Genomic DNA, 26,901 nt, shown 5'->3' on the forward strand with positions numbered 1-26,901 from the left:
CTATCCAATCGATGACATTGCAGGCTATGAACTCCTACTAGTAACATTCACTACAAACGAGAAAACCACGATCAAACTAGTCGTGATCTACAGATCACCGAACACCAACAGTCATCCAGAAGTAGATACACCATTGCTACTAGCTCCACATATTAAACCTAACACTAAATGCATTATCCTTGGCGATCTGAATCTAGGATTTCACAACAACCAAGACCTCAAAGCAGAAGCCCTACACTCTGCACTTAAGGATATTAATTTCACTCAATTGGTGAATGCCCCAACCCATATTAAGGGTAGAACATTAGATTGGATTTTCTCACTTAATACCATATTAGTTATTGAGTCAATCTCAGCCCTTGACTGGACGGACCACCATTGCATAAAGTTCACCCTTCTGTGTATTGAATCTTGCCCTCTGAAGACCAATTTAATGAACACTTACGAAGCCAGAAACACTCTTAAACTCACAGCTGAAAGCTTTGCCCCTATCCTTAGCAAAGCGCTAGAAACTAATTTGGTCACCAGTGACAACCCATGCATCCTTGCAGACTCCTACCACAAATGTCTCACCGCCACTATTAATGCAGTAGCGCCATTAACAACTAAAACGCGACGCGCTGACAAAAGAACCTGCTTTTAGTTCGACAAAGAGTTAGTATCGCTAAGGAGAACTAAACGTTCTTCCGAACACACCTATAAAAAACATCCCACTACTGATTCTGCCAACGCTTTTAAGGCTGCAAATAAAACTTACAAAGTAGCAATTATCACCCACAAAGCTAATGCCTACAACACTCGCATTAGTAATGCATCGTTGGACTCTAAAGAACTCTTCTCTATCCTTAGAGAATTGGAAAACCCCACCCCGGTCACAGCCTCTGCCAACTCTAGCAAAGAATGGTGCACCACCACTCAAGATGGCTTAGCCGCTAAAATTGCCTTACTACAAAACAAAATAATTACCAAAACACAAATATTAGCTTATAGAAATGTCCCTAATAACAACTACCCCACAAAACCTAATGAAAATACTAACCTACTATTCCACTTCACCCCAGTCACTCAAGAACGAGTGCTTGAAACTATCTCCAAGCTAAAAGCCTCTAATTGTAAAGGGGATAACGTCCCAGTGCAGGTAGTTAAATCATGTGCATGCACCCTTACCCCTATTATTATAAACAATTTTTTCAGTGCATCCTTCAACACCAACATGGTCCCGGCCAGCATCAAAGAAGCGTGGGTTACCCCCTTCTAAAAAATACTACTTTGGACCCAACTGTGCCCACGAATTACCGACCAATAACCACGGTCCCATTTCTGCTCAAAATCGGAGACAAAATAGCCTACACACAAGTACAAGCCCACCTGGAACAAAACCAGCTCCTTGGAACTAGACAATTTGGTTTTAGGCCCAACCACAGCACAGATATGGCACTCCTTGATCTGAAAATCAAGATGGATACTATCAGGGACTCAGGAAAACTCTGCATACTTCTGCTGTTAGACCTGTCTGCAGCGTTCGACCTTGTGGATCACGACAAACTGTGCACTACTCTAGCTAAGGATTTCAACTTCTCTAAAAATGCTGCCAAGTGGGTGAAATCCTTCCTAGCCGAACATACATCTAGAGTCTCCAAAGGAAAAGAAGCTGCTGATCCCATCCCAGTCCCCATGGGGTACCCCAAGGATTGTGTCTCTCACCAACCCTCTATAATGCTTACACAAATCTTCTCTTCTCTGCATTAGATGACATGGGTGTCATCTACACCAATTTTGCAGATGACACCCAGATCCTCATACCTATTTCAGGGAACTTCATCCAGGACACACTGGCCATCAACAAAATGTATGCCATAATCCAAAACTGGATGGCTTTGAATAGCCTCATGACTTAACGATGAGAAGACAGAGATTCTCATCGTGGGATCCCAAACTAAAATACGTGCCCTCCATCCGGACTACTCCGCTATCAATATTTATGGCACGTTGATTCCAGTACTTAAGCAAGTAAAAACATTAGGAGTTTATCTAGATGCCAACCTCACAATGACTAAACATATAAGTGCACTCTCTTCATCCACTGCTTATACTTCAAAATTAATTTCCTTAAGCCGTCAATTTCTCACACCCATCAACTGCATCACTCTGGCCAGGGCCTTGATTTTATCAAAGCTAGATTATTGTAATGCGTTACTACTAGAGACTTCCAACAGCAATCTCAATAAACTACAATTTATACAAAATGAAGCATTACAGGCTGCATTAGGAATACAAAAAATCTGATCATATCTCTAAGATTAGGAGGGATTCCCACTGGCTGCCCATCAAAGCCAGAATTATCTTTAAGACATTATGCATCACCTACAAATGCCTTTCTAAAAAAGCACCCATCTACTTGAACAATGCCATAATTTCAAATGTATCCATCAGATCACTGAGATCCAATGATAATCTGCTCATGGCAGTACCCTGTTACAAAAACACCAGAGCTGGGTGTAGCAGCTTCCAATTGTTGGCCCCCAAACATTGGAATTCCCACCCTCTCAACATCAAAAAAGAGGAATCCTTCCACGGCTTTAAAAAAAATGGCCAAAAACTTTGTTATTCAACCAATTTTAGTAAATGCTCAGTTCCAGAACATGTAAATACTTATGATGCTCCCACTGTATTATCCTATGTTTGTAAATTTCACTGTAATACCTTTGCATTACTGTCCATCTATATGTAAGTACCTGACTATTGGTGTGTACTTTCAGAGGTTTGCTCCCGAAGAAGTGGTTTGGACCCCGAAATGCATTGAGCTTGAAGTATTCCAACTGAAGGAATTATTTTCCAATTGTATTGTGATTCTATGAATAATTGTTACTGTATGGGCACAAGAATTATTTACTTTGTAATCTTTGTTTTGTCTACTTTCATGTGACATTAAAGTCTGTGAACTATTATGTGAACAATTGACTGTAGTTTCAGTAATATTGGGGTGCAGGGGACGGGAGTGTCTCAAGTTGTAGACACTGTTTTTGTTGTTAGCTCTTGTGACATCCCGGGAAGTCTAGCGCTTCCCCTCTGGGGAGGAGGTGGCAGGGAAGAAAGAAGGAAAGATGATCTCTTGAGAGACATGAAACTTAGACACCACCTTAGGAAGGAAGGAGGATTAACACTTGAGGAACAGGGCATCTGGGGAGACTACCAGGTACGAGGCCTCACAAGAGGTGATGGCTACTGGGTCCGTGCTTAGAAACCTCTGGGTATTAAGCGCGTTATAAACAACCTATCATATCATAGCATATCATACCAAGAAGATAGTGTTAAGCGTTAAGAACTTGACATGGATCGCACCCAGAGCACCCAGAGAACCAAAGGGGAGAACTGCAGGGCCCTCAGGACTAACGGGAGGTCCCAGGGGGCAAACCAGAGGCAGAAACCAGCCTAACCAATGAGAATCTCATTAGGAGATGCCCCAACATATCCAGCAACTTGCACGCCCCCACCTCAGGACCCCCAATAGACTGGATGGCAACCCACTGACCCAAAGGGTGGAGACGAGAGAGACCCATGATAACATCTTCCTGGAGAAACTGCTGGATCAGAGTACCTGATCCCAAGCAAGAGGGACACCTCTGTACCAGACACCATGATAAAGTTCTTCCACTGTTGTTCATAGGCTCTTTGAGTAGAAGGACATCTTTCACCCTGAATGGAGGAAGCCACCCCCTCCAAGAGCCCCTCTGGCCCGGTGGAGAGGCGTCCACCCCCAACTGCAAAGACCTTTCAACCGCCACCCAGCGCTATGCCGGGATGACAGGAGTCCCCAGGGCCAACGGCCCCATGCTCAACCGGGAAAGCCTGTTCGTCAGGGGATCCCAGGAGCCGCTGCCATGAGCAGAAGACCACCTGCTTTGCAGGGGGGTGCGGCCCATGGTCTGAAGAGCGTGGCCCCTCCAGGCTCAGCCCGAGGGAGAAAAAGCCAAATCACTGCCCAAGGAGTCCCTGGAACAGGAAAAACGGATGTGCTCGGGGGAGGAGGGCTGTTATGCCCGGTGGGCGGGAGGTGGGGCCAAAAGAAGAATAGAAAGGGAAAAGGGATTCCTGTTGAGAGGTAGGACACCTCACGTGTTCGTACTGGGATGAGGAAGAGGGACATAGGGGTAATGCGTTACATGAGGCCACAAGGGAGCTATGGACTGACTGTCTGTGGTACCATCTTGCTGAAAACTGCTGGTGCTGTGCTTTTAAGATACCATTTTTGTCTGAAAACAAATGGGGTAGTTCAGTGTCATTACAGACCCCAAACATTTTGGCCGAAAGCTACTCAATGAGAAATCCTGTAGACTGCTTTCATTTATTTGTTTTTAGCATCTGTGTATCTTTAAAAATCGCGTCATATGCAAATCAGACTTGTGAGCAGGACAATCCAGGTCTTCTCTGCATGGGAAGGCAGCAATTCCCAGACATGCTTTGGGCTTGTTGGGCCTCATCAGTGATGTGAAGCTTTATAATCTGTGCCCAGCAAAGGAACCGTGTCTGGACCTACCAACTCCTACTTAGGGAGACTCACCACAGGCACCAACAAAATGATGGATGGAAAGCTTTGAATTAATCATAACCTGTGGGAAGTCCTTTGGACATCTGTTAGATTGTTTTTTTTTCTCCACTTTTCTGTGCCATTATAGAAGGGGACCAACAATGTGAAAATCAGACATGGTACTAACTGCCCCCTTCCATCCCAAACAAGTTTCTGCCTTGTTCTAGTATTGTTCTGTAAAAAGAATGACTGAGCTTTAGAAGAGTGCTCCTGTAATCGTAGTAAAATGCTTTTGCAGCTGGGGAAGGGCTCTCAGCCTATTTGGTGGCTGGAACAGCAAGCGAGAATACACAGTCTCTGCCCGCTGTCCCAGCCACCCGAGGCCCTTCCCCGGGTAGGTGCTTTTTTTCTTTTCTTTTTTCATTGCAGCAAGAAAACAGGGAGCCTCTTCCTCTGTGTAACCCCCCCCCCACCCCATCAGCTTACCTGCAGGACTGAAGAATTGTGCTCTGGTCCCGGAGCTCCTCCCGTCTAGCCGCCACAATAGAAATTGAAAATGGACTCTGTCCCTTTTCCATGTGGCAGTGGCCATCTTTTTTTTCATTTTTCATCTAGAGATCAGCTGCGCTAGCAGCCCAGATCTCTTGATGAAAAATTGTGAAAGCCATTTGCACCCCGGATGAACACCGGGGTGCAAATGCTTTCATGCCCTGCCAGGAGGGTGGAAATGGCCTTCAATGGCCCACAGCCGAGCTGAGACCCTCACTTCGGTCGGGCCTGCCTTAGCTCGGGCTGGCGAGCCGTTACAGGCCATGTCTGCCCTCCTGGCTGGGCCTGAAAACCATAGTATTTGCCCGCATGAAGCTGTTGGGTTTCTGCATAAATATTTGTATATTTGATGAAGACCAATAATTGGTTTTTGACAACTATCAAACTTGTTGACTGTATATTATAGGTATTCATGTGCACCGATTATACCTTTGTTCAGTGTGTAAATGAGAAAACAAAATGTTAAATATGATAGTGTATGGGAATGAGTGAATTAGTTGGATGTATGCAAAGATGGTAATAAGAAAATGGGTTTTGATATTTTATGATGTTTAGATTGTACAATGCAATATTGTCACAGCAGCACTTTAATATAATGTGCAGTGCAATGGAATATTTAACATTATTGTACTTGCACTTTCATTTGTGTATTTACACTACTTTTGGAATACATTTGGAAATAATATGAAGATAAAGAATAATTAAATAAAAAGGATTTTTTTCAAGCTAGGCCACGCTGTAGAGTGTGAGTGAATGGACCCTGTTGTGGTTTATAGCGTGACCTTATTAGCTGACAAGACAGAAGCTCTGCTGTGCAATTGCATCTTTAGCACTGGAGCACATTGTGTGACGATTCTGGTAAACAACACATTATCTCCCTGTGTCTCCATCACCCATGCGACCCTGAACTATTGTGGTTCACCAACCAAAAACATATAGTAGCAATTACAGTACCCCATAAAAAGCAAATTCAAAACAACCTTCTGAGCTGTTCATGGTAAACAAACATCTTTCCAAAATGAAAACAAGTCAGACACATAATGCTTGTCTTCTTTTCTACAATCTAACAGAGCAGCAAATGAGAACCACACCTGTGCAAAGACAAAGAGTGTGGATCCTATGAGCATATTCTTCACAAGCGGGACAACAGGCTCACCAAAGATGACCGAACACACTCAATGCAGCTTCGGGATTGGGCTTGCCGTGAACGGAAGGTAAAGTTGCTGAAATAATTCATATAATTATTTTACATGTCAGTGGGAAATCAGTAGTAGTCTTTTCAGTGCTATCCAAGATTTTAAAATGTAGGATTTTATTAGCATCCATTGCATTAATCTTATGGTTTACATGCATCATTTCTCTTTGAAACATCTTAGCAGAAGTCCAAAACAGGTGGAGGAACACATAATGGGAAGCTCTGACTGTTCTGCCTCAGTGCTGAATATCGGTCATTAACAAAACGTGCATTAAGCGGGCCAGGGACGCAAGAGGCTGGGAAGATGGCTGCACTCTTCATCTGTTCTGATCCCCCGCAGAGATGCAGTGATTCAGTGCCGCCTATAGGATCTCCTAGTTGCCACCCAGAGCTTCTAAGTCTAGTGGAAGTAAAGCGGCATTGGCTTTGCTTTTTTTCTGGGGCCCAACTGGCAGTCACATAAGAAAGAGTCTTGATTGTGGATAGAGGTTAAGGCACTGGAGCGGTAAGATGGCGGCTACGCAGATAATTAGGCTGTATCGAGTACTTCTGTGTAAGCCCCCTCTGGAAAATACCACTGGGGAGCAGGGAGAGAGCTTAAGCTGAGGTGGAGTACTGTTCTAACTCATCTTGTGATTTCACACTCCAGGATTTTGATGGAGGTGGTGATTGAAACATCTGCGCCGATGGGAAGCTGCGGCCTCTGGAGTGCAGTTTGGAGGTTTTTTGTGAAAGACAAATCAAAAACTCCATGGGTACTGGGTCCCCCAGAGCAACGATGAATCAGCTTTGGTGGAATTTAAAGGTCTAATCCAATATGGCTGACAAGAGGAGCAGAAAGGAGAAGGAATATCTTTGCTGCGAACCCCAAGACAATGAAACCTGCTGATGGCTCTGTTCTCCGAGGCTTGATATGGCACCAAGATTTAAGGAGGTGATGGTGGTCATTAAAGCCTTGCAAATATCTTTGGACATAATGGAGAATTGCATGAGATCAGTAGAGATGGGGTTGGAGGGGATGACGAACCGGATGAAGATACCAGCTCACACCCGACAAACAATTGGAACTAAGGTCCAAGCGTTGCTTGGAAAGTTGGTTGCAACTCAGACACAGCTGGGAGATACTCTGGAGGTGAAGGAAAGGATGGAAGAGGTGATGATTCTTCTAGAAAAGAAGCTCCAAACAGAGAATCATTGTTGCTTAGCTAATGTAAGAATTTGGGGAGTCCCTGTGACATCTGATCATGGTTTGTTATTGGGGGTTTCACACTTGTTTATTGATAGTATTTTGGGATCACTTGATGGTTACGGACCCAATCGGATTCGCAAGCCATACTGTTTTCCCCTTCCGCAGGTCAGCCTTATTAAAGGTCGCAAGGAGAGAAGGTTGATGGTGATTATTCTAAGGAATCCCATGGTCAAAGAGCAACTGCTTCAGACAAAACCTGGGCAATTATAACTTCAAGGGCAGCCGATCCTCCTCTTTCCTGACTACAGATTCGCCTTGATGGACAATTGACGCAGGATGAGGGAGATATGGAAGGCCTCATCTGGTCCTCATGTTAAAGCATCTGTATGGTTCCCTGTCAAGCTGAAAGCTATCTTTGAGGACAAAGGTATGGTGTCTGATGACCTGGGTAAGGGGAAGGTTTTCTTGCAAAAATTGCGCTCTGAGCATGGGGTTGAGGAGGTGAATTTTCTACCTAAAGGGTTTGGCTTCTTGGCACTTAATATATGGTGTCTGCTCTTGTTGATGTGGGCGAAGTTGGTTTTGGGAATATTAGTAGAAGTAGCAAGTGGGTGGATCCTTTAATTGTACTATGATGGGTTTTTTGTGATCTGTGGCCCTGCTCTTCTCGCTTCTTCGTGATTTGTCTATCTCCTTTTTTTTGTTTTTTTGTAGCTTTTCTTTTCATTTACTTGCCCTTTGCCTTCTTCCCTCCTTATTTCATCGTAACTCCTTTTCTTGATATCTTGCAGTTGGCCTTTGAAGTTTTGCAAGATACTGCTTGAGAGATTGTTTTGTTTTTAGAAAATATTGCTCATGTTGTATTTTGTACATCTGTTTTGGTGATTGTGTCTACTTTATTGGTGTGGGGTAACAAACAGATTTGGAGGACAAAGCAATAATTGACAATACCAAGAGTTTCAGCTGATGTACAAGCATCTTGGTGCCACTGACATACTATCATCAGTTATTTGCACCATTTGCTCGCTATTACCATCATACCCCGAGAAGTAACAACATTTGTATGGTATTGGCACTGTGCTCAAATCATATGTCAGGTATTGCTATATTTAATGCCATCAAAAGCCCCTACACTAACAGAATATGGAGGATGTGTTACCAGAATTCAAGGTACTCACACCCTCTCTAGGTATTAATAATAATCATTATTATTTATTCATATAGTGCAACCACAACATAAATTGCACCTTTATACTTCACAATAAGTGTTACCATCCAACACCAATATGCTCACACAATTGCCAAAGCTGCACAGTTAGAATAGCAGTGCCAGATCCCACAATGTCCAGTTACCACAGCATTGCAGCATCAGACTGTATAAAGCTCATTAGCAAAGCAGTACGAGATTCTAACATGTCCAGTTACCAAAGAAGTACCAGGATCAGTTATTCTGATGCTGGAAATGCATTGGAGGGACAGGGCCTCCCTGTTCTTGTCCTGTACTCCTTTTTCCTGTGTGTACTGTGTTGTTTTCTGCACAAGAGTCCATGTGGGACCCCTGGCAGTGCAGATCTTCCTCTTTTTGGTTGTGGTGAACATACCCTTGGAATACCCTTATGGCACCTATGGGTGGGGGTACAACCATGCACCCCTAGTGTATGTTTTTGGGCACCTGTGTGTTGCCCACAGAGCAGGATATGGGCTGGTGGCAGCTCCATGCTGAATTTGACAGGTGCTCTTAGTATCCTCCATTTTGGGATACCCAGGCCCTGCCATTGGAATCAGTCGATTCCTGATATCAGTCAAGATGGCCCCTGTGGCCTCTTGCTTTCTTTTGCCTGTTACCTTGTTCTCCCAAAGTCCTGGGAAGCCCTGACTCTGTCCCTTCCCCTGACTGGCTGTTGGGTGGAAGTTCCATATATGGTATTCTGGAGCCTTCCCAATGATTGTGTGTTGTGGGTACACCCTTAGGGTGGGACCTGGGTGAATGTAGTGTGTGACCAATATTCATTTCATGTTATGGGTGTCTTGTTTCTGGTGTGTGACACAAACTGCCTCATTACGAGGTTGGCGGTCCGGTAATAACGGAGCCGGTAAGGCAATACCGGCCTCCAATACCGGTCCGTAGTATTACGACCCTAGACGCGGTCCCACCGGCATCGACAAGGACCCGCTGTGGCCGTGCACCACCGTACCCGCATGCGGGCGTGCGCGCGGGTGCCGTGCCTGTAATACCGGAATCCCGCAACGAAGAGGACATCACGAGTCGCACGGACATGTACATACAGGCATCGAGATTCGGGTAAGAAGGGCCACCATGATGCCGGCAATACCGGCATCGCGGATCACCCGTTAACAGCAATCTGTTGGGTAACCAAGTGCCACAGGTGCACACAATCAGCACAGGTGGAGGAAATGTAGTCAGGGTCAGCACAAAAGGAGCACACCCACACACCACACCCCTTTCCAAACAAAAATGCTACCACTTGCACTTGCCATACTGGGGCTGTAGGACATGCCTGCACTGCTACTCCTTGAGCAGGCAGCACAAAAGGCAACACAGAGGGGACGCAGGAGGAGAAGGAGGGTGAGACTGGCCCAGCAAATCCCACCAGTGCAGGTAGTTGTTCCCCGCAGACAGCCATCAATTCCATGTATAAGAGCCAATCCATTTGACTTAACCCCAGCACAGATCCACACACTGTACCGACTGGACTGGGACACCATCACCAACTTAGTGGAATTAATACAGGAAGACTTGGTCAGCCTGATCAACATCCGTACAGCCATCCCCCTTCTGCTGAAGGTGGCATCTGTGCTCCACTTCCTGGCCACAGGCACTTACCAACACACAGTGGGCCAAATGCATGGCATGTCGCAATCATGCTTCTCTGTTGTGCTAAACCAAGTTCTGGATGCACTACTGAAGCACGCAAGTGCCTACATATCCTTACCACGGACACCACAGGAGGCGAATGCCACAAAATAGCATTCCATGCACTGGCAGGCATGCCCAATGTAATTGGTGCCCTCGACTGCACCCACGTAGCGTTGGTAGTCCCACATGCCGTGGAGGTGGTGTACCACAATCGGAAGCTATACCACTCCATCAGTGTGCGGTTGGTGTGTGATGCCTGCCAGATAATAACACATTGCTGTGCCAGATACCCAGGATCCACGCATGATGCCATGATGCTGCAGAACTCCTCACTACCGCGCTACATGGAAGGAGATGTTGTATGGAGTGGCTGGCTGTTGGGTGAGTCTGCCCCCTGGGCCATGGGAGGAGAGGGATGGGGGGGCTAAATGCATATGCAAGGGGAATGCCCCCTGGGCCATGGGAGGAGAGGGATGAAAGTATCTTGAGTTATCCCCAGCCACACAGCCCACACATGTGCATACATAATGGACCTAGCCAAAATGCATCGGGGGGCCTGGTGGTTTAAATGTCTAGGACCCTAAGTCATGTATGTCACCCAAGGCTCACACCATGGATTGGCATGCACTATATAGGGCTGATAGTCATGTGGATGTGGCTGCCATTGACGGGATTGTGCATATGAACTTGAAAGATGTACAGGCTGAGCACACATGGCAACTGAGCATTATCCTTACACATACCTCCTTCTGCTCCCATGCAGGTGATGCTGGCTATCCTCTGAAGGCGTGGCTACTCACCCCTGTCAGGAATCCGCAGAACAGGCATGAAGAGGACTTCAATCGTGCACATAAACGCACGCGTGTATTCATTAAGCAGACATTTGGCCTTTTGAAGGCACGGTTTTGCTGCCTCAGTAGGTCGGGAGGGGCACACATATACGGGCCTGAGAAGGTGGGCAAGATCATCATGGTATGTGCAATGCTGCATAACATGTGCATCCGGCGGAACTTACCCCTGCCACCTGACATGGAGCTGCCACCAGCAGGGGAAGTAGAAGGAGTGGAAGGAGTAGATGTTGGACATAGGCCAGGATGCGATACACTTGAGGGTCGCGCAGTACATTCTGATGTACTGGGATGCAGAGGGTGCCATGTATTGGGAACTGTGGGCACTGGGTGTGTGGGCACAGTGCACTATGAAGCAATAAATTGACAAACAACAAAGAAGCAATGTCCACTCATGTGATGTTTTGTACACAACAGGTGTATTAAAGTGATGTTATGTACAACATGATTTAACAATCCACGCCCCCATACACCCCTCCCCCTCCCCCAACACACCCCCACACCCCTCAAAACCCCCAGTACTACACCCACCACCAACCTCCACCCTCCCCCTAACACCCAAAGTCAACAATGGCACAACATGTGTCTGGATGTATTCCTAAAGAGATTCTGCAGGGTGGCCCTGCTACTGTGGAGCCCCCTTCGGAGGTGGGGGTTAGATATCTGAGCGCCGTGCACTTTGCAGGGACCTGCGCACGGGGATGGTCTGCCTGGAACTCGCTGGCGTGGCCGGTGTGGATGAGCCAGAGGGTTGTGACCCCAAAGCCGGAGTTTGCCGTTGCTCCATGCCGTCAGCAATCCTGGTGAGGATCTGTCCCAAGGCATTGAAGCCATCGCGCACTTGCTGTGCACTTGTGTTGATGGCCTGGATTACGGTCGCAGTGCTGTCATGGATGACACGGCGTGTTGTCTCCCCTTCAGCAAAGTACTGCTTGACATAGCCTTGCATCTCCTCCTGCCGCCCTCCATCCTGGACAGATGTCCCTCAAGGTCCCGTATGGCAGTGTGAGTGATGGTTGGTGGGTTATTTGGTGATACTGCATGCAATATGGGGCTGTGCAATGTCGGAGACCACTCTCCATGGATGCCCTGTTCAGATGAATCCTGGCGAGGGGTGTACTGTGGGGTGACCTGCGGGCTTGGTGTTCAACCTACAGGCTATGAGTGGACGAGTCCTGCATTGCCGTAATAGTCAGGGTCAGCGCCCTCGTCGACACTATGCTGTGCCGATGCAGCCATCTCCCCAATTGTGTTTGCAGCAGCAGACTGTGCCATCATTGTCCATGCCAGATGTGTCCTCGGCCTGTGTCGATTGTGTGTCCAGGGGTGCAGGGGCAGGTGTCTGCGCGTCCTGTGTGGGTTGCAGTGTGGCTGGTAGGGCACTGGTTGTTGCCCTGCGTGCCGCTTGGCCCATCCTTGGTCCACTCGAGGTAGATGATCCAGTGCCATCAGCTTGGCTCCTTGCCCTTTTGGCTGGTGTTGTGCATTTTGCACTTCCCTGTGCTTCTTCGGTGTCTGCATCCGTACCTGTTGGGGATAGAGAGTGGCAGGGCATCAGTGATGGTGGTGCTTGCATCATGCATGCGTTTGTTTTTGTGCAGTTGGCGCCATGTGATCAGTTGCATGCCTGGCTTTGCAGCAGACTGGGTACATGCAAGGTTGGGGGGTGCTGTTTGCAATCGTGCAGGTGTTCACATGTACACCATGGTGGCTGCTGTTGGGCCTTGATGTGTGTTGTGAATGACGTGCTGTGTGACACATGCAGGTCATCTGTTTGTCGGGTGTGTATTCGTGTATGGGCGCAGCATGCAGCATGCATTGGGATGTGATAGTGGTGGGCCCAGCATGTGCATATGGATATGTGTAGGTGTGCATGATGGGCCATGTATTGGCTGGCGTTGCTGTCACATTTCGAGGTCAATGGAGATGATTGGTTGTTGTATGTTTGTAGGGACACTCACCTTCATCTGTCGATGTTGGCATGCCAAATTCAGCTCCACTGACTCCTTCAATTGACTCCACATCTATGACTGAGCTGCAAGTCTCCTCCCATCTGGCCAATTTCACTGGTGAGTGAGGTCCTCCACCTGTTGCCAGCCCCTGGCTCCGATTGGCCGACAAGATGTTCCGTACTCTCAGCCTGAGGTCATCCCATCGTTTTTTACAATCGTGCACTGTGCGTGCGGTGGTGCCGACTGCACTTACTTTCCGGCTACTTCTTCCCAGATGGCCTTCTTCTTCAGCTGGGCTGGACGCCTGAGGTCGCTGCAGAACACCACATCAGCATTTGCCACTAGGGTGTCAGCTAACATGTTCAGCTCCTCATCCTTGAACCATGGTTTACGCAGGTGGGCAGTGCCTTTCTGGGTAGACTTAGACATTTTGTCCGTGGTGTGCTAGGAGTTCTGGTGGTTAAGGTCCTGTATGTGGAGGATGGAAATGGATTGTGTTTTTGAAGATGGCCGCCAAAGTATTTCCCATTCCGGCGCAATGACGTTACTTCCGGGTCCGGTAATAAAGGGCCCGTTCTTAGCACTATGTTAATACCGGTACCGCTATTTGGGGGATGCCGAGGCCAGAGCCGTTATGTGCGCATTCATTGATGCCACTATCTGGCGGTTTGAGGGTTGTTACCGGCATGCCGGTACGGCTGTTACCGGCATTCAGGGGTGCGCGTGCTCGCGCACTCTTAATCACCCGCTATTTGCGGGTTCGAGCCAAGACGGACATGTTATTAACGGCATGCCGTTAATGGCTGATTTTTAGCGCCAATCTCGTAATGAGGCCCAATGACTGAGATAGCCCTGCCTGAAACTGGTATGAATGCAATGTGGTGTGCTGGAAGGCTGGGTTCTTGCCCCAATCCACATTCCTTGTTGTGAGTGTCTGGAGGGAAGTGAATGGCCTTAATGCACTGTGCACCTGATTTGCTGCCTGTCTGCTGAATGCCCTTCTGAATGATTGGCTGCCTTAGCCTGGCTCAGCAGCATAAATGAGAGACAGAACAGTAAATCCGGGGACCTCTCACTGACTAGAATCGTTCAGAAGCTGACGTCGAAACTTGATGCTTAACCTTGAGCCCAGCTGGAAGAAGGCTTTGCTGCTGCTTTCCCTTGACGCAATCCGAAAGCTGTCATGTCTCCAAGAACTGATCCAAGGGAGGACCTGACTAGGAGAGCTACGAGGGACCATCGTGCACCTACTTAGCTTCACCAAGGCTCCATGGAAGTCAGTCCCGAAAGACTGCCGACCGGAGACGGGGACCGCCCGAAGAAACATTGAAGTAAGTGCCCCAGGATGTTGAGGCCATCGACGACCATCACCGTTGACCGAGGTTCGGCGCACCACTGTAAACTTGTCGACCGGAGCCGCTACGCTCCATTGCCTAAGACACTTTGAAATCAAGGACTCCCTTGCCATCACTGTCGACCACTTTGTCCTGCCAGAGAAAGTCGAGGTCCCTGACGAACCAAGGAAAATCTGCCGGTGGGTTTTCCACCACCCAAAGTCCACAAAGACGCTGACGAAGATCCGAAAGTCAGCCGTGGTCGAGTCCGAATCAACGCCAAGGACCCGACACCTTTGCTTGGCCTACGTTATTCATTGACTCTGCTTTGTGGCAACAAACTCTCGTCACCGAGGTGCACCGGACGCCTCGTCTTCGCAGGATGTCCATGACCGATCGTCGATGAGCACCACCAAGGCCGAAGCTGCTGTCTCGATTACATTTTTCACTTTTTCTTTGAGGAATCTCAACGACCCGTGGCTCCTGTCTTAAAGGGGGATCAAGAGGGATCCGCCGACGACCTGTCAAAGAACTCTGCTAAAGCAGGTACATTGGGGTAGTAGAACCTTTTTAGAACGAACTAAGACTATCTTAAACAATATATGGACTGGGCTTGTTGGTACACTTTATTACTCTTATGTCCCGTCCCCTTTCCTGCATATTGTATGGGTGTCCCTTGCGAGGAAGGGGAGACGGAACCTTTTTCACCAGAAAAACATTCTTCCGCTTTAAATTTAGAGGCACGCAGGGGTGCAGGCCTGGGAGCATGCGCTGCCTTGACGTCGCCCTCCGGCGCTACACCTCTGTCCCCTTTTCCGCGTCGACGGGAACAGGCCGAATTCACCGGCGCTCCTGGGTTTGGCTTCAGCCATGTAATTCCACGCGTGGATACTTCTTCTTCTGTCTTTTGGATTACAGATACTCGGTCCTCAGGCGCCACGCTCCTCCCCGGGGCATGTCGACAGCCAATGGGTTTAGCGGGTGCCCAGCCTCTGATAGGCTTTTTCCAACTTCAGACCCCCACACTCTCTGCCTACATTAGCTTGGCCCAGACCACGGTTGGCGAGCTTGTACAGCATGTGACGCACTGTCCTCCAGGTCTCTGAAGAACAGACTTGCCAGGTGGAGGGAGCTCTTCCAGAAGTCGACTTGAAGGACTACGCTTGCCATCGATCCAGGCCCAAGGTAGGGCCTCTATTCTCTGTTGCACCCTGCAAGGGAGACTCCTTCCCAGGGACTCACCCGCGCGTGAGGGACAGCTCAGGTTCTTGTACCGACACGCACACCAAGGCTACCTCCGCTACCGGCTGTTAGGGAGAATTCTCTGTAAAGGCTAATTTCCCAAACCTAGTGAGTCCCCCAGCAGCTTTGCTGGATTTTTGGGGTTTATTTTTTTCTCTTGCTAAGAGTGAGACTCTTTTACTCCCACTCTTAGACATGATTTGAGGTGTTCCTTTGTCTTTCCATGTGTTTTATGGGCTTTGGGGTCTTTTACTCCATAGGGTTTCATGTGTTTTTGATGTGGGTTACACTGCACCCTCCGTGCCGTAACCCAGAGGGTGTCATAGCGACCCCCCAACAAAGACTCTATAGCCTTCGGACTGACTACTGTCTCCCAGGGCATGTAAAGTCACCATTGGCTTTACTAGTCCCAAATTATGAACAGAAACCAGTACAAACCATCATATTGTGGACGTACTGGTCGGGGCAATTCGATCGCCGTGGGGTCTGTTGTTCGAGGGGGCACGTCTCCGTCCCCCCTGAACGAGTTTTGGCTGGTGGCAGTGGATACTACTTTTATATTCGACAGCGAATATATCTCTATGGGATTTTCCCATTGTTCGAGGCTACCAACTTTAAATTATTTAATTCCTATAGCCTCAAACATACTGCCGGTTTATTTATTTAATATTGATTCACCGGTTGGTATTTTTTGCCAGAACTCGATTCTAAAATGGCGTTTGTGTTCTCTTCTGTGACTCCAACCGAAGTCGAGCCCTTTGTTCCACTTTTTGGTGGGCTTCTCTACAGAAGCCTCCAAAAGTGGTGCCACTCTGTCTGGGTACCACAGGGGGCGTGGGAGGGGGTTTAGGCACCCTGGACTGAGTTGCCTTGGTAACTCAAGTCGCACTCTTGTGTGATTGGCCCAAGTAGTGAGCCGGCCGGCTCACCACTTAGCATGTTTGATTGACAGCTAGGCTGAGTGAATTGGGGTGTGCTGCATAAAAGCAGGGCTTTGGGAACTGGAACTTCAGAAGTCGCCACAGGACCTAAGAATCAGAGGAGGGAGAAGCTGAGCCAACCTGCAAACGACGACACCACCGGTGGAGCCCTGCTGAACTGTCTCACCACTTTTCCCGACGACAGAGGAGATCTCCAGTCCGGAGAGTCTTCTTCCTTTGACTGGTGGGGATAACCAGTTTTGCCTTCTTTTCACCTTCCTGGAGCATCCCGTGGCCGCCTTGCCCGTGCCAAGCACCCCGGCAACCGGAATACCACAGTTTACCACTACCGCGAAGAGAAGGGTAGTACCTTTTAACCGGAGGACTCCGCGGCTGGTTTCTTCCCTGGCAGTGCAACGACCTTCATCTTTCCTCCACGGCGAGACCTCTTCTTCCTCTGGACGAAACACCGACTTGCACCTGCTACCAGGAACAACTGCCCCCGCTGGAGCTTCCTTCACACTTAAGGTACTGTGTCCCACCTGGCTTCCCTTGCGACAGATCGTTCGGGGTGACAGTAAAGCCTCGACTTTCTAACCTGGGTTAGCCTGGGACAACCTAGCTAACTTTTCCTGACTTTAATTTCATCCTTTTTGTGCGAACTATCTACAAGACTCTTTGGGCATAACCCCACTGTGTGAACCTGGACCCTTCTGCTTGCTCTCTCCAAGAGTGGGCCTTGCAATTGACTTCCTTGCCCTCCAGTAGAACTCTGCCTATCCCGCCTTACTGTGGTTCTTTGTAAAAGTATTGAAACTTGTGTGCTTCCTTAACTCTGCCTTTTTCCCTCCCTTTCTTTACAATTTATTAGAGTGTCATCTTATGTTAAGCGCTCACCTCTGTCTGAAAATAAGTGGTGTTTCTCACTAAGACTTGTCTAATAAGTGAATAGGGTTGTATATATATGATAGTGACTGTGTGCTGAAATTACGTACCTCGTTTTTGCTAGTGTAAATCACAAGTGTGTTCTTAAATAAATAATTATATACTTTTACACCAAAGCTCTGGTCAGTGTTTGTTTGTGCTACTGTGTCTCTGTACCTATTGTGTATACTCTGCATACTGCCTAACTCTTCTTGGGGGAAGTCTGACTGCTCAGCCACAGCTACCAAGTGAATCTGTGTGGTACAGACTGCTACCAAGTGGGTTTACTGCCAAACACCTGTAGTCTTAAATCTTTTGCAGTGGTCCCTAAGGGAACTGCACAGGTTTCTGCCTACCACTGGCCTCCATGCTGAGGGATCCACGGATCATCCCGGTGAAAGTGTTGAGGGACCGGAAGGTTCTTTTACTCGGTTCTCACCCAAGGGGCCACGCCCTTATACTGGCAAGATGGCCGAGGGGGCACCTACACGCAGCTCTAGCGGCCCACGGGCCGAGGGCATAATGCCTACCAGGCCTCGGCCCAAGGACAGGATAGGCCTCATGATACACGCCCAAGAGTCCTGGAGGAGGCCGGACCCAGCAAGCCGAGCAACACGACACAGGCACGTGGAAGGCAGCCTGACATGATGGCCACTGTGCCAGACCTCAGTACCCGCCCAATGGCGAACCAGACACAGGATTTCGGCGAAGACCGAGTGTGAAGGTGGAACTGGCATCAACCAGGTACGTGGCCTACGGCCTATCCTTCTTTGATGCAGAGTCGATTCTCTGTGCGTCCATATGAGCAGGGTACGCAGTGGCTCCAGCAGGCCCCCCGGCACCTTCTATATCGCTGACCACCTCTTCAGCCTATGAGGACAGTTTCTTCGACAAATTCCTCGGGTTCATGAAATCTCCTCAGAGGGGGGGAATCCTCAGGGACACCGTCAGGGAAATCCTCCCGACTATGCTAGCCGCACCACAAATGCCTCCGCCAACTCCTGTGGCCTCAGCGCAGCCTGAGCCACCTGCTCCGGCCCCTCAGCCCGTTGCACCGGCAGTTCCCCAACAGCCTCCGCTGCAGCCTCTGGCACCGGTCTCTATGCCTCAGCCTCTGGCTCCCAATACTCCTCCTCCGGTACTCGATCCTCTGGACCCCCAGGTGGACACTGATGACCCGTACATGCCCTCATCAGCAAAGGCCTTCCATGAATGTCTGGCTGGACTGGCAGAGTACTTGGGCCTTCCTCAACCCGAGGTTGAGCCCCCAGCAGAGGGGGTCCTCGCTGAAGTCCTCACATGACGCCCCTCTGCTAAAACTGGAATTCCTATGCAGACTGATGTAGTCGCCTTGGCCAAGAAGGGTGGGCTCAAGCCCCACTCGGTCCAGCAGGTCAACAAACGCCTGGACACCAAGTACAGGCAGATGGAGGGGGATACACTCTTGCTGTCTGCCCCTCCTCAGCCACACTCTTCGGTGATCGCTGCAGCATCACTATACTCCAAACCTCAGTCGTCCTCGGCTACCTCCTCGACGTCGCTGCTAGGCAAGGAGGAGAAGATTTTGGAGGCGTACGGGAAGAAGCTGTATTCCAATGCATCCTTACATCTGCGTCAGGCCAATGCTGATGCCATGCTGGCAGCCGCCAACCAGAGGCTTTGGCGCAAAATTGACGACTTCCTCCCGGAACTTCCGGTGCAGAGCCAATCACGTTTCAAGGTGGGCTTGGCAGAGGCCAAAATGGTGGCACAAGACATCATGGAATCCACTGTGGCCCACATTGATACCTCAGGCCAGGCCATTTGCATCGCCACGGACATGAGAAGATCAGCCTGGCTCTGGGCGACTAAATTTAACCCGGACGTCCAGGAACGTATAATAGATCTACTGCTCGAGGAAGGGGACCGCTTCCACTCCACCACGGACGAAGAGCTGGACAAGAAGAAGAACAGGTCACAAACAGCCAAGTATTTATCCATCCTGACAAAAACCACGCCCAAGTCCTACACCCAGTCACAGCAGCACTCCGACAAGGGTCGTACATATGGAGGGTTCCGCGGCTTCTAAGACAGGAGGTTCAGGCAGCCTGACCACTCGCCGACTCAGCATTGGCACAAGCAACAAAAAGGGCTGAGGGGGGAGTAAGGGGTTTTTCCAGTCCCCCTCCCCAACAGCCTCAGAGGGAAAGAAGGCATGACACGCCCCTCCGGGTCCACATGTCTCCAATGGGGGGCAGGCTTGCTCTCCACGCACAATTTTGACGCCAGAAGTTTGGGACCCCTAGATCCTCTCTGTAATATCCACAGGGTACCGTCTACCCATCCCGTTCTTCCCTCCCTCCACAACTCCACTCCCTCAATTTGGGCCAGCAACTCTTTTGGCAGAGATTCGGTTGCTCGTTCTGCGTCAGGCCATGGAGGAAGTCCCAGCTTCCCAGCGAGGCTTGGGCTTTTACTCCAGGATATTTGCCATTCAGAAAAAAACAGGTGGGCCTGAGAGTTGTTGTAACGCTCACCTGATTCCCGCAGAGGCGCCGGTCTTGACTGGGTGCATGCCGTATCTTCAAAGGTGATGTGTAACACACGGTTGGCTCTTTGGGCTGGACCTCTGTGCACTGTATGTCTGACTCGAAGAGTAAGATGTCTGCAGATAGAAAATATGGGATTAATGAACTGGGGTTATTGGGTGCCTCTCTCCTCTTCCCTTTCTCTTCTCCTGTAGAACCCCAAAGGTTAACGCCCTCAACTTAGGTAAGTGAACGCCGAGCTCTCCATCTGCCTCGGGGCAGGGTGCCGTAACCAGTTTCTTCACTGGATAAGGGTGCAGGCCTCTTGACCTCAGAGGACTGCTGTCCGTCGTTAACTGCACGAACGGTAAGTTCTGGGCACTTCAAATGTCTTAAAAGTCTTTTGTAATGATATCTCTTGTTTTGCAGGGTTCCGGCGATGGCGGATGGCGGGCTGATGAGAGTTGAGGATCGAACCCGCGTGAGGAATAGAAGCGCCTGGAAGCACGTAAGTAAGCGCTTGTAGCCTGCTTCACGATGCGCACTAACTGTCCCTTTTATCTTGCAGGTACAAGTTCGGAGCTTTAGAGAAGCTGAAGGGTGCTGGAATACCCACTGGATTCGGCGTGGGAAGGAGTAATGGCACGTGAGTAATAAAGTTGCCCAATGTCTTTAAACGCACCTTCTTTTGTCTTTCAGATGCGGGATGCAGCGCCGAAGGCCTCCAGAGCGTGCGAAGAGTAGGTAAGCCTTTGTCTTTCAGATGCCGGAATGCAGCGCGAGGCGTTGGTGACAGCCGATGGACCAGGTAAGAGATGCGCTGCCACTGAAGACCGTAGTGCTAACCTGTTCTTTCTTTGTCTTTACAGGTGCTGCTGAAGACTGGATTCCAGGATGGTAAGCCTTTGTTCCCTTAGGCCCAGGATCAGAAGCAGAAGACACGATGAGGGTTCTGCTGCAGAGAATGCAGAATAACGCAAAGCAAGATTCATCCATCAGGTGTGGTTTAAATCGCCTCCTGTAGTGCTTAGGTGTCTCCTACCACAGCCACGCCTAGGTAAGAAAAGAGTTCCTGCTTTCCAGAAGAGTTCCAGTGTTCTGAACCTAGGGAGTGGCTCCTGCCCCACCCAACAGGAAAAGTAGTCCCAAACAGAAGAGGATCAGGGGTTCAACTGGCAGGTAAGTAAGCAGCATGGTCTGCTGCAGGTAAGTCCACCCAAGCATTATGAGCCCGGCGCTTCCAGCGCTGGGACTGGGCATCTTTATGAGCCTGGTGCCACTGGCGCCAGGACAGGGTCCAAAAGGTCCCAATTGGGACTGGCTGGCACTCGGAACCGGGGTTATGGGTCTGCTTCCAAGGGAGTCGGGCAAGTCCTGATCTTTTGGAAGCAGAGATCATGACAGTTGTGCTGGACCTTTCCACCCTTGCCCCTACAAAGATTCAAGATGGTTACGCCAGCTTTTATTGTGGAGACGCTGTGCAGGGTAGACTGGATGTGCTCCCTGGATCTGAAGGACGCGTATCTACATGTCCCGATTTGGCAGCCCCATCGTTCTTTCCTCTGGTTCAGGATTTTGGGCTACCATTTCCAGTACAAGGTCCCTCTTTTTGGCCTTAATTCCACCCACAGGATCTTTACCAGACTCATGAATTCGGTGGCTTGCCCTTCTTCGGGCTCAGGGCCTCCACATCTACCAACACCTCAATGACTGGCTCGTCAGAGCTACATCTCCGGAAGCGGTTCACCACTCTTCCCAGGCACTTATGAACACACTTCACGATCTGAGCTTTTCACTCGATCTAAAGAAGTCGCAGCTGCAGCCCACGCAGACTGTGACCTTCTTGGGCCTCATCTGGGACACTTGCTCCGAAAAGGTGTTATCGTCGGAGGACAAGATTGCAGCCATCAAGAGGGCCACTGCTCATTTCCTCAGCAGAGAAGTGACCTCGGCCTGGTGGTACCAGCATCTTCTGGGTCTCTTGGCAACGGTTCTACTAGCCATCCCCCACACAAGACTCAGGATGAGGAGGATACAGCTGCACTTCGCGGCATCATGGAACCAGGAGCGGGGATCTCAATCCGAGATGATCAAAGTTCCTCCATCTTTACACCCGGACCTCACATGGTGGTCCAGGGACTGCAACCTTCGGACAGGCAAGCCCTTTCGGCCTCACACCCTGCAGGTCACCGTCACCACAGACTCCTTGCTGGAGGGCTGGGGAGCAACCCTGGACGATCTCAGGGGCAAGGTTGTCCTCATCCAGACAGACAACTCGACCAGCATGTTTTATGTCAACAAGCAGGAAGGCACCAGATCCTCTCCACTGTGCTGATTGGCAATCAGCTTTGGGAATGGGCCCTGAAAAATGACATCTACCTCATGGCATTCCACCTTCCGGGGGAATCCAACCTGGAGGTGGATACGCTCAGCAGGTTGGGAGCGGACAGCTATGAGTGACAGCTAAACAACCTCGTATCTCAGGAGATATTCAACAGAGGCTACCAGGGCCCAGTTTAAAAGTAAATGGACCAAGTTATGCCACTGGGCAGACTCCAAGCAGATCAACCCCCTGGCATGTACTTTGGACGACGCGCTCTCCTTCTCGGCGCACCTTGCCCACTCGGGTGTGCAGGTGGACACCTGCCGCTCTTACCTTGCAGCCATCGGGGCCTATAAGAACTCGGAGGAGGGATTCTTCTCCTCCTCCAATCCTATAGTCAAGAGACATTTGACAGGGCTAGCCAGGCTCTACCCTCCCATCAAGAGGCCACACCCTGTGTGGGACCTTAACATAGTCCTGGGCGCCCAGGCGCACAAACCATTTGAACCAATGGCTCCCTTGAACATCAAGCTGGTCACCATTAAAATGGCCTTACTAGTCAGCCTCACCTCGGCTGCAGAGTCCGCGGGATCCAGGCGCTGGTCTCCTCAGAACCATATACTACCTTTCACAAGGACAAGGTGGTCCTTCGGACTCATCCAGCCATTCTACCTAAGGTACCTTCAGCGTTCCACTTGAACGAGGAAATGGCCCTTCCTACATTTTTCGCTGATCCTAAGGACAAGGCACAGGATCCAGGCACCTGGATGTCAGGCGTGCCTTGCAGTTCTACCTGGACAGGACTAAGGGCTTCCGCAAGTCAGACGCCCTGTTTGTTACTTTTGGAGGTGCAATACCAGGCTATCAAGCCTCCAAGGCCTCCATATCCCACTGGATAGTCTCGACCATCAAGGAATCTTACGAGGGCCAGCAAAAGCCGCCCCCGGCTAACATGTACGCCCACGCTGTCAGGGCCAAGGCAATGGCCATCGCATTCCAGCGCCATGTCCCTTCGCAAGTCATAAGCAGGGTGGCCACGTGGACCACTCCCTCAGCTTTCTGCAAGCATTACTGTTTGGATGCCGGCTCCAAGTCAGATACAGCTTTCGGACAGGCGGTTCTCCGGAACCTATTTGCTTAAGGAGGGTCTCCTCTCCACCCTGGGGCTACATTCAGTTGTAATCGCCCATACAGTATGGAGGAAAGGGAACAGGACATAAGAGTAATTATAAGTTACTTACCGTAGTGACTAACATAATCTTAGTCCATAGTCCCCTTTCCTCCATATGTCCCACCATCCTCACCCCTAATAATACTGGTGTCATTTGGCAATGTTAAATCTATTGTCGACGCGTCAATGGGGACTGAGGTGTGGTGCCGGAAGGGCGGAGTCAGGCCAGCGCATGCTCCCAGGGCCTCACCCCCGCATGCCTCTAAATTTAAAGGGAAAGAATGTTTTTCTGGTGAAAAAGGTTCCGTCTCCTGTCCCTTGCAAGGGACGCCCGTACAGTATGGAGGAAAGGGGACCATGGACTAAGAGTACGTTAGTCACTACAGTGATTAACTTATAATTTACAGGTTGCTCAGGTAGGGGGATCCTCACACAGAACTGTGTCTGGGGCTGAGACAAAGTATTCTGCCATTTGTTTAACCCAACTTGTCTTCCTTCCCATGTCTATTGTTGATTCCCTTTACTATTTGATTTGTATGCCATTGAGACTGTCAGCAGTTGGTGCATTTAAAGGAGTCAAGAGTTAACTGTGGTACCACATAGACATTATACATATTTATCATTTTAGTATTGCCAGAGCCCAAAGTGTGTTATTGTTTGTGTATATATTCTGAACCGTATTTATATAAAGAACTATGTTATCACTAACATAGTGTGTGGACATTCCTTTGGTTGGGGCTTGGGGACTACACTGTATTTAAGAACCAGCCTGCATCACCTCCTGAGAGCTTAACCCTTGATTGCTCGTCCATTGCTAACGCATAGATGATCTTGGCTGGGGTGTTCTGTGATTCTACTCTGCCATATAGAGGGCAGGAGTACAGAAACCCCCCTCCAGTCTTTACAGTTATGTCCAGTTAACATACAAATGACCAATGCTAGATTCCTTCATGCATACGTGGCATAGTACGGACAGATATTAGTACGTCCACTTAACTCATCATTGATTGATTCAATTATGACTAGTTAGAAGAGCAAGGCCACACTAAATTATGCATAGTTATCACAGTAAAGCCAGATACTGTTATTGCCACCAGCAATCACAATAAACCCATATAGAAGTGTGCACCATTAGGATTGCAAGGCCAGATTCTGTAGGGGTCGTATGTTTCTGGTGTTAAGTGGTACCTGGAGCTGTGCATGTAAGATGTCTGATGCTGTGTGCCTGCTTGTGGGCAGTGCAGTGCTTGCAGTGGTATGTCCATATGCACTGAAGTGTTCAGGGTGGGGTGTGTGTGTGAGCAGTGCAATGTTGGGACACTATGGGCCTGATTCACAACACGTTTTCCAATGGATTGCGCCATTATAAAACACTTCCAGGAATCAGGCCCTATGTGTGTTCAGTGCAGTGCTATAAAAGTTGTGCATGCAGTGCCATGGCAGTATGTATGTGTGCCATGCTGGTATACTGTGATTGTGCTGGTATGTGTGGGGTGTGTGTGTGTGGGGTGGGGAGATGAGCACAGTGATGGTGCGAGTGTGGATGTTGGAACTGTTTACAGTATTGTTGCAGAGTGTGTGTGTGTGTGTAAATGCTGCACGTTTTTAACAGTGATGGGGTGATGCGTGCAAGGCTGTGCTGGAGTGTTGTGTGTGCAGTTCTGGGGAATTGTGTGTTGGTGTTTGCGTTAAGTGCTGACAGTTTTGTGTTACAGTGGGGCAATGTGGCAGTGCCATGCTGAGGATCGTGGTGTGTTTGTGCAGTGCATTAGTGATGTGGGGTGGGAGGTGTGGGGGGCTATGTGCAGTGCTGGGCAGCATATGCAATGCAGTACTGAGAGAAGTCTGCGTGTGTGTGTGCGTTGTGTGTGATGAAGCGGCGTAAAGGTATACGTGTATGCACTTGTTTGAGCTAGATTTTTGATGCTGAAATATATATTTGCAAAACAATATGAACGTAATATTTGGCAAACGGCACGTGCCTAACACATTCTCATATGTTGCTTACACTAAAGCTAAAATGCTAGGCTGTTTCAATGTTTGTTTGTCTTGTTTATCCTCTCCATCTGGCATCTGTTACGGGTGTTCTGATATATCTCTGGCTCGGTAGGTTTGTTAATCGTCCCTGTATTGATTCCTGACTCCTGAGAGTCCCTGATGTGACTCTCTCCTTCGGTGCCTCTACCCTTTCTGAAGTGCAAAGCCACCGTCCTGGTCTTTGGATGCAAAGGCTCTCTTGTTTATAAGCGTGCCAAGGACGAGTATGCTGGTGCTCTTTGCACAGGCTTCCATAATAACCTGGTAGTTAAGGGGTTAATGTTGAACCAACCCCCAAGATGTGGCCTGTTTACCTGCTGCATGCACATGGCAGTGAACCAAAAATCCGAAGATAGATGTGCCTAGGAATGCCAGGTTTGTCTTTTCTGGCCACTTCTCAGATGGAAAACAATAGCCGTCACGTGCAAAGAAGCTCACTTGATTGCACTGAATCAATATGGCCGCTGGCACTTTTATGGTGTCATGTATCCAGGTAGATGATCTCCCTTTCCAGTAACATCTTCTGAAGTGCAGCGCATGATGTGCATAATGCGAGAAGAGATGTTTAGTTTTCTTGGCTCACCAGGTCACAGATGATATGTACAATAGTGCTCTTATGATAGTTTACTTTTTTCAGCATGGCTGCGCCGTTTGTGTGGCCTCTTGGCACTTTGGGTGTTGCAAAAAATGAGGGCAGGTTTGTTGAAGGAGAGCAGAATGTGTCATTTATTCCTAGAAGAAGCTCAATTATGTATAAAAAAAAAATTGAGAATCTGCTCAATAATTTACCAAAACCTGGAGGGAAAACACACCAAACCACAGTATCCGCGTTATCGATACTTAAACACACATAGTCTCATTTCTATTTCTACACAACTACAAATCCCCGAATGCAAAGAAAACATGCATTGACAAAACCCACAGTCTTGGCCTTTGCAGTTGTTTATTGCATTTTACGTTGATAGGCGCGAGTGCAGTAAATACTTGAGAGCTAGATAGTTATTTTTTCAAATGTTTCAACTCTCTGCAAAACAGTGTTGGAAGACGCACACTATTAATAAAAACACATTGTAAAAAAGACGTCTGGTCACAGCAGTGTACTGTCTTTTTCTGTCTTTGTTGGCTTTTACCGTGTTTGTTTTTAATTACCCCAACTCCTGAAAAAGACACAACGACATAGAACAGAAATATTTGGATGTTGCTTTGTGCCAATCAAGATGGTGACCGGTTGGTTTGTGGCCAAAATACTGCAAGCTCTGAAAGGTGAACCGTGCAGGAGAGGTTCAGCAGCATGGGGGCAGAGA

General features: G+C 48.9%; 1 protein-coding gene across 5 annotated transcripts in view; it reads left to right on the plus strand.

Moving 5' to 3' along the window:
• Positions 1-26,901, plus strand: part of LOC138569309 (acyl-coenzyme A synthetase ACSM3, mitochondrial-like) — a 770,966-nt gene that overhangs the window by 289,106 nt on the left and 454,959 nt on the right. For all 5 annotated transcript variants that reach the window (XM_069647172.1, XM_069647174.1, XM_069647173.1 and 2 more), the window contains one exon: positions 6,148-6,291. In XM_069647172.1, coding sequence (XP_069503273.1) covers positions 6,148-6,291 — 144 coding nt within the window. The remainder of the gene's footprint in view (positions 1-6,147; positions 6,292-26,901) is intronic.

Source organism: Ambystoma mexicanum, chromosome 2q (genome assembly GCF_040938575.1).
Source record: "Ambystoma mexicanum isolate Mex_15411 chromosome 2q, UKY_AmexF1_1, whole genome shotgun sequence".
In the NCBI taxonomy this organism is placed as follows: Eukaryota; Metazoa; Chordata; class Amphibia; order Caudata; family Ambystomatidae; genus Ambystoma; species Ambystoma mexicanum.